General features: G+C 65.1%; 1 protein-coding gene across 1 annotated transcript; it reads left to right on the top strand.

Annotated features, from left to right (window-relative positions):
- Window positions 1–549: 549 nt before the first annotated feature.
- Window positions 550–8,483, top strand: LOC126636613 (2-oxoisovalerate dehydrogenase subunit alpha, mitochondrial-like). Its single transcript, XM_050308978.1, has 5 exons — window positions 550–702; window positions 2,709–2,867; window positions 4,176–4,262; window positions 6,689–6,797; window positions 8,275–8,483. The coding sequence occupies exons 1-5, from the start codon at window positions 631–633 to the stop codon at window positions 8,481–8,483; spliced, it is 636 nt and encodes a 211-aa protein (XP_050164935.1). The 5' UTR covers window positions 550–630.
- The last annotated feature ends 476 nt before the right edge of the window (window positions 8,484–8,959 follow it).

An 8,959-nucleotide genomic window follows, 5' to 3' on the forward strand; every position in this document is an offset into this window, starting at 1 on the left:
ACACCAATGTCCATATATGGTCACTCGGTGGGCGTGGCCACCAAAGAGTCCTTGGTCACTCGGTTTCCATGGCAACCCCAATGTCCATATATGGTCACTCGGTGGGCGTGGCCACCACAGACAGTCCCTATATGGTCACTCGGTTGCCATGGCAACCCCAATGTCCATATATGGTCACTCAGTGGGCGTGGCCAGCCCGTGTTTCCCCTATGGGGTCACTCAACACCAGTGTCCATATATGGTCACTCGGTGGGCGTGGCCAGCTCGTGTTTCCCCTATACGGTCACTCGGTTGCCATGGCAACACCAATGTCCATATATGGTCACTCGGTGGGCGTGGCCATCCCGTATTTCCCCTATATGGTCACTCGGTTTCCATGGCAACCCCAATGTCCATATATGGTCACTCAGTGGGCGTGGCCAGCCCGTGTTTCCCCTATACGGTCTCTCGGTTGCCATGGCAACGCCAATGTCCTTGTTATGGTCCTCCGCGGGCACGCCCACCCCTCCAGCCAATCAGCTCCCTCCTTTTTCCCCACCGCCCCCTTTTTGGCCAATCGGCGCTGGCCGGGCGGGTCCCTCTCGGCCAATCAGCGCCCACCCCTCCCCGCGGGCCACGCCCCGTGTCAAGATGGCGGCGCTGAGGGCGCTGCGATGGCGGCGCCTCCCGGGGCTGGTGCCGAGGAGGCTCCTCGGGAGCGCCGTGAGTGACACCGGGGACACCCCGGGGACACCCCGGGACACCCCGGGACAGTGGGAGACACGGGGGGGGGCATTTAGGGGCAGTGAGTGACACCCCGGGACAGTGGGAGACACGGGGGGGGGGGGGCATTTAGGGGCAGTGAGGGACACCCGGGGACAGTGGGAGACACGGGGGGGGGCATTTAGGGGCAGTGAGGGACACCGGGGGACACTCGGGGACACCCGGGGACAGTGGGAGACACGGGGGGGGCATTTAGGGACAGTGAGGGACACCCGGGGACAGTGGGAGACACGGGGGGCATTTGGGGACAGTGAGGGACACCCGGGGACAGTGGGAGACACGGGGGGCATTGGGGACAGTGGTGACACCCGGGGACAGTGGGAGACACGGGGGGGGCATTTAGGGACAGTGAGTGACACCCCAGGACACCCAGGACACCCGGGACAGTGGGAGACACGGGGGGCATTTAGGGACAGTGAGTGACACCCCGGGACAGTGGGAGACACGGGGGGGCATTTAGGGACAGTGAGTGACACCCGGGGACACCCCGGGACACCCGGGGACAGTGGGAGACACGGGGGGGGCATTTAGGGACAGTGAGTGACACCCGGGGACACTCAGGGACACCCGGGACAGTGGGAGACACGGGGGGCATTTAGGGACAGTGAGGGACACCCGGGGACAGTGGGAGACACGGGGGGGCATTTAGGGACAGTGAGTGACACCCGGGGACACCCAGGACAGTGGGAGACACGGGGGGCATTTAGGGACAGTGAGGGACACCCGGGGACAGTGGGGGACACGGGGGGCATTTAGGGACAGTGAGTGACACCCGGGGACAGTGGGAGACACGGGGGGCATTTAGGGACAGTGAGGGACACCCGGGGACAGTGGGAGACACAGGGGGCATTTAGGGACAGTGAGTGACACCGGACACCCGGGGACAGTGGGAGACACGGGGGGCATTTAGGGACAGTGAGGGACACCCCGGGACAGTGGGAGACACGGGGGGCATTTAGGGACAGTGAGTGACACCCGGGGACACCCCAGGACAGGAGGGGGGCATTGGGGGACACGGGGGGACTGTGGGGACACCCAGGGACACAGAGGGACATTGGGGACACGGGGAGACATTAGGACACTGAGGGACACGGGGGGGCATTGGGGGCACTGAGTGACACGGCGGGGGACATGGGGGACACTGAGTGACACTTGGGGACACGGAGGGGACAGTGGGGACACTTGGGGACACTTGGGACCATGGGGGGACATGGAGGGGACACGGGGGGACACGGGGGGAGGACATTGGGGACACAAAGGGGCCATTTGGGGCCATGGGGGGGTACGTGGAGGGGGACACTCGGCTGTCCTGTCCCGGTGTCCCCCTGTCCCTCTGTCCCTGTGTCCCTTGTCCCCCCTTCCCGGTGTCCCCCTGTCCCCATCCTGTCCCCCTGTCCCATCCCAGTGTCCCCCATCCTGTCCCCCATCCTGTCCCCATATCCCCCTGTCCCATCCCAGTGTCCCCCTGTCCCCCCTTCCCGCTGTCCCCCTGTCCCAGGAGGCCCTTTTTGACCTGACTTTGGGATATTTTGGGTGTTCTGGGTATTTTTTTGGGGTATATTTGGGGTGTTTCAGGGTTGTTTTCCCCCCAGGAATTGGGGTCCCAGGGGCCCAAATTCCCGGGGGGCCTCTTGGAATCCCTGGAGCTCCCGGGAGGCCCTTTCTGGGCTGGTTTTGGGGCTATTTTGGGATGTTTTGGGGCGGTTTTGAGGTATTTGGGGGTGGTGTTGAGGTATTTGGGCTATATTTGGGGTGTTTTAGGGTCGTTTTGCCCCCAGGATTTGGGGTTTCCTGGAGGAGAAGCCGCAATTCGGTGGGCCTCTTGGAATCCCAGGAGCTCCTGGGAGGCCCCTTTGGGGCTGTTCTGGGGTATTTTGGGCTGGTTTTCAGGTATTTTGGGGTATTTTGGGATGTTTCTGGGTTTTTTAGGGTCGTTTTTCCCTCAGGAATTGGGTTCCCCGGAGGAGAAGCCGCAGTTCCCGGGGGCCTCTGCGGAGTTCGTGGATCACCTGGAGTTCATCCAGCCCAACGTCCTGGCGGGAATTCCCGTCTACCGCGTCATGGACCGGCAGGGACACGTCCTGAGGCCCAGCGAGGACCCCCAGGTGAGGGGGGGACACACCTGGGACAGGTGGGACACACCTGGGGGCACAGCTGGGCACAGGGGACACACCTGGGGACACACCTGGGACAGGTGGGGACAGGGACAGGTGGGTCATGGATTGGCAGGGACACGTCCTGAGGCCCAGCGAGGACCCCCAGGTGAGGGGGGGACACACCTGGGACAGGGACACACCTGGGACAGGGACAGGTGGGTCATGGATTGGCAGGGACACGTCCTGAGGCCCAGCGAGGACCCCCAGGTGAGGGGGGGACACACCTGGGACAGGTGGGGACAGGGACAGGTGGGTCATGGACCGGCAGGGACACGTCCTGAGGCCCAGCGAGGACCCCCAGGTGAGGGGGGGACACACCTGGGGACACACCTGGGACAGGTGGGGACACACCTGGGACACACCTGGGGACACACCTGGGACAGGTGGGACACACCTGGGACAGGTGGGGACAGGGACAGGTGGGTCATGGACCGGCAGGGACACGTCCTGAGGCCCAGCGAGGACCCCCAGGTGAGGGGGGGACACACCTGGGACAGGTGGGGACAGGGACAGGTGGGTCATGGATCAGCAGGGACACGTCCTGAGGCCCAGCGAGGATCCCCAGGTGAGAGGGGACACACCTGGGGACACACCTGGGGACACCTGGGACACACCTGGGGACACACCTGGGGACACCTGGGACAGGGGACACACCTGGGACACACCTGGGGACACACCTGGGGACAGGGGACACACCTGGGGACACACCTGGGACAGGTGGGGACAGGGACAGGTGGGTCATGGATCAGCAGGGACACGTCCTGAGGCCCAGCGAGGACCCCCAGGTGAGGGGGGGACACACCTGGGGACAGGTGGGACACACCTGGGACACACCTGGGACACACCTGGGACAGGGGACACACCTGGGACACACCTGGGACAGGGACAGGTGGGACACGGACAGGGGACACCTCAGACAGGTGGGACACAGGGCAGGTGCCACCTTGGCCAGGTGAAATGAGGGCCAGGTGCCAGCCAGGTGGGACACAGGGCAGGTGCCACCTGAGGCAGGTGGGACACAGGGCAGGTGCCACCTGGGCCAGGTGAGACATAGGACAGGTGAATCATAGGACAGGTGCCACCTGAGGCAGGTGGGACACAGGGCAGGTGCCAGCTGAGATAGGTGGGGCACAGGGCAGGTGCCACCTGGGCCAGGTGAGACATAGGACAGGTGAATCATAGGACAGGTGCCACCTGAGGCAGGTGGGACCCAGGGCAGGTGCCCCCTGCCCAGGTGACCTCCCCCTGCCCCCCCAGCTGCCCAAGGAGCAGGTGCTGAAGCTCTACCAGACGATGACGCTGCTCAACACCATGGACAGGATCCTCTACGAGTCCCAGCGCCAGGTACGGGCACACCTGGGCACCACACACCTGGGCACCCACCTGGGCACCCCAACCTGGGGGATCTCACCTGGGCACCCACACCTGGGCACCCACACCTGGGGGATCTCACCTGGGCACCCCACACCTGGGCACCCCCACCTGGGTGATCTCACCTGGGGGATCTCACCTGGGCACCCCCACCTGGGCACCCCCACCTGGGGGATCTCACCTGGGGGATCTCACCTGGGCACCCCACCTGGGCACCCCCACCTGGGGGATCTCACCTGGGGGATCTCACCTGGGGGATCTCACCTGGGCACCCCCACCTGGGCACCCCCACCTGGGGGATCTCACCTGGGGGATCTCACCTGGGGGATCTCACCTGGGCACCCTCATCTGGGCACTCCCACCTGGGCACCCACACCTGGGGGATCTCACCTGGGTGATCTCACCTGGGCACCCCCACCTGGGCACCCCCAGCTGGGCACCCCCAGCTGGGCACCCCCAGCTGGGTGCTCTCACCTGGGTACCCTCACCTGGGGGATCTCACCTGGGCACCCTCACCTGGGCACCCCCACCTGGGCACCCCTACATGGGGGATCTCACATGGGTGCTCTCACCTGGGTGATCTCACCTGGGCGCCCCCACCTGGGCACCCTCACCTGGGCACCCACACCTGGGTGCTCTTACCTTGGCACCCCTCCTTGGACACCCTCACCTGGGCACCCCTACATGGGTGATCTCACCTGGGCACCCCCACCTGGGCACCCCCACCTGGGGGATCTCACCTGGGCGCCCCCACCTGGGCACCCTCACCTGGGTGATCTTATCTGGGTGCTCCCACCTGGGCATCCTCATGTGGGTGATCTTATCTGGGTGCTCCCACCTGGGCACCTCCACCTGGGTGATCTCACCTGGGCACCCCCACCTGGGGGATCTCACCTGGGGGATCTCACCTGGGCACACCCACATCTGGGCACCCCCACCTGGGGGATCTCACCTGGGCACCCCCACATGGGGGATGTCACCTGGGCACCCTCACCTGGGCATCTTCACCTGGGCATCTCACCTGGGCGCCCTCACCTGGGCATCTTCACCTGGGCATCCCAACCTGGGCACCCCCACCTGGGTGCCCCCACCTGGGGGATCTCACCTGGGCACCCTCACCTGGGCACCCCCACCTGGGCACCCACACCTGGGTGATCTCACCTGGGGGATCTCACCTGGGCACCCACACCTGGGCACCCACACCTGGGGGATCTCACCTGGGCACCCCCACATGGGTGATCTCACCTGGGTATCTCACCTGTGCACCCTCACCTGGGCACCCTCACATGGGTGATCTCACCTGGGTACCCCCACCTGGGCACCCTCACCTGGGCACCCCCACATGGGTGATCTCACCTGGGCACCCCCACCTGGGCACCCTCACCTGGGCACCCCCACCTGGGTGCTCTCACCTGGGCGCCCTCACCTGGGCACCCCATCTTGGGCACCCCAACCTGGGCACCCTCACCTGGGTACTCACACCTGGGTGATCTTACCTTGGCACCCCTCCTTGGGCACCCCCACCTGGGCACCCCCACCTGGGTGCTCTTACCTGGGCATCCTCACCTGGGCATCTTCACCTGGGCATCCCAACCTGGGCACCCCCACCTGGGCACCCTCACCTAGGTGATCTTATCTGGGTGCTCCCACCTGGGCACCCCCACCTGGGTGCTCCCACCTTGGTATCTCATGTGGGTGATCTCACCTGGGCACCCTCACCTGGGCATCTTCACCTGGGTGTCCCAGCCTGGGCACCCCCACCTGGGCACCCCCACCTGGGGATCTCACCTGGGTGCTCTCACCTGTCCCTCACCTGTCCCTCACCTGTGCAGGGCCGCATCTCGTTCTACATGACCAACTATGGCGAGGAGGGCACCCACCTGGGCACCCCCACCTGGGCACCCCCACCTGGGCACCCTCACCTGGGCACCCTCACCTGGGTGATGTCACCTGGGTGATCTCACCTGTCCCTCACCTGTGCAGGGCCGCATCTCGTTCTACATGACCAACTATGGCGAGGAGGGCACCCACGTGGGCACCCCACCTGGGCACCCTCACCTGGGTGATCTCACCTGGGTGATGTCACCTGTCCCCTCACCTGTCCCTCACCTGTCCCTCACCTGTGCAGGGCCGCATCTCGTTCTACATGACCAACTATGGCGAGGAGGGCACCCACGTGGGCACCCCACCTGGGCACCCCCACCTGGGTGATCTCACCTGGGCACCCCCACCTGGGTGATGTCACCTGGGTGATGTCACCTGGGTGATCTCACCTGTCCCTCACCTGTGCAGGGCCGTATCTCGTTCTACATGACCAACTATGGCGAGGAGGGCACCCACGTGGGCACCCCCACCTGGGCACCCCCACCTGAGTGATCTCACCTGTCCCTCACCTGCAGGGCCGCATCTCGTTCTACATGACCAACTATGGCGAGGAGGGCACCCACGTTGGCAGCGCCGCCGCCCTCGAGCCCTCCGACCTCGTCTTCGGACAGTACCGCGAGGCAGGTGAGGCTCAGGGGCACAGGTGGGCACGGGGGGGGCTCAGGTGAGGCTCAGGGGGCATGGGGGGACAGAGGGGGCACACAGGTGAGGCTCAGGGGCTGGGTGAGCACGGGGGCACACAGGTGAGGCTCAGGGGGCATGGGGGGACAGAGGGGGCACACAGGTGAGGCTCAGGGGCACTCAGGTGGGCACAGGGGGCACACAGGTGAGGCTCAGGGGCACAGGTGGGTACGGGGGGCACACAGGTGAGGCTCAGGGGCCACGGGGGGGCTCAGGGGGACAGATGGGCTCAGGGGCACAGGGGGGGCACAGGTGAGCTCAGGGGGCACATGGGGACACAGGTGGGCACAGGTGAGACAGGTGACCTCAGGGGCACAGGGGGGACAGGTGAGCACAGGTGAGCTCAGGGTGCACAGGGGACTCAGGGGCACAGGGGGCACAGGGTGACACAGGGTGGCACAGGGGGCACAGGTGAGACAGGTGGGCACAGGGGAACAGGTGGGCACAGGTGAGACAGGTGACCTCAGGGGCACAGGGGGGCTCAGGTGAACTCAGGGGGCACAGGGGGGCACAGGGGACAGATGGGCTCAGGGGGACAGGGGGGCACAGGGGTGACACAGGGGTGGCACAGGTGGCACAGGTGTGACCCAGGTGTGCCCCCAGGTGTGCTGCTGTACCGGGGGTACCCCCTGGAGCTGTTCATGGCTCAGGGTTACGGCAGTGCCAGTGGGGTGGGGTGGGACACAGGGGTGACACAGGTGACACAGGGGTGGCACAGGTGGCACAGGGGTGACACAGGTGACACAGGTGACACAGGGGTGGCACAGGTGACACAGGTGACACAGGGGTGGCACAGGTGGCACAGGGGTGACACAGGTGACACAGGTGTGACCCAGGTGTGCCCCCAGGTGTGCTGCTGTACCGGGGGTACCCCCTGGAGCTGTTCATGGCTCAGGGTTACGGCAGTGCCAGTGGGGTGGGGTGGGACACAGGTGGCACAGGTGACACAGGGGTGACCCAGGTGGCACAGGGGTGACACAGGTGACACAGGGGTGGCACAGGTGACACAGGTGTGACCCAGGTGTGCCCCCCAGGTGTGCTGCTGTACCGGGGGTACCCCCTGGAGCTGTTCATGGCTCAGTGTTACGGCAGTGCCAATGGGACACAGGGGTGACACAGGGTGACACAGGGGTGACACAGGTGACACAGGTGTGGCACAGGGGTGACACAGGGGTGACAGAGGTGACACAGGTGTGTCCCAGGTGGCACAGGTGTGACCCAGGTGTGCCCCCCAGGTGTGCTGCTGTACCGGGGGTACCCCCTGGAGCTGTTCATGGCTCAGGGTTATGGCAGTGCCAGTGGGGTGGGGTGTGACACAGGTGACACAGGGGTGACACAGGTGACACAGGGGTGGCACAGGTGACACAGGTGACACAGGGGTGACACAGGTGGCACAGGGGTGACCCAGGTGTGCCCCCAGGTGTGCTGCTGTACCGGGGGTACCCCCTGGAGCTGTTCATGGCTCAGTGTTACGGCAACGCCAACGACCCGGGGAAGGGGCGGCAGATGCCGGTGCACTACGGGTGCCGAGAGCGCCACTTCGTCACCATCTCCTCCCCCCTGGCCACGCAGATCCCACAAGGTGACACCCCTGTCCTGCATTCCCAAATCCATGTCCTGTGTCCCTGACCCCTGTCCTGCATTCCCAAATCCCTGTCCTGTGTCCCTGATCCCTGTCCTGCATTCCCAAATCCATGTCCTGTGTCCCTGACCCCTGTCCTGCATTCCCTGATCCCTGTCCTGCATTCCCTGATCCCTGTCCTGCATTCCCAAATCCCTGTCCTGCATTCCCTGACCCCTGTCCTGCATTCCCAAATCCCTGTCCTGCATTCCCAAATCCCTGTCCCGTGTCCCTGACCCCTGTCCTGTGTCCCTGACCCCTGTCCTGTGTCCCTGATCCCTGTCCTGTGTCCCTGACCCCTGTCCTGTGTCCCTGATCCCTGTCCTGCATTCCCCAATCCCTGTCCTGCATTCCCTGATCCCTGTCCTGCATTCCCTGATCCCTGTCCTGCATTCCCAAATCCCTGTCCTGCATTCCCTGATCCCTGTCCTGCATTCCCAAATCCCTGTCCTGCATTCCCTGACCCCTGTCCTGTGTCCCTGAT

This window comes from Myiozetetes cayanensis, unplaced genomic scaffold (genome assembly GCF_022539395.1).
Source record: "Myiozetetes cayanensis isolate MyiCay16 unplaced genomic scaffold, myiCay2020 scf1375, whole genome shotgun sequence".
NCBI lineage: Eukaryota > Metazoa > Chordata > Aves > Passeriformes > Tyrannidae > Myiozetetes > Myiozetetes cayanensis.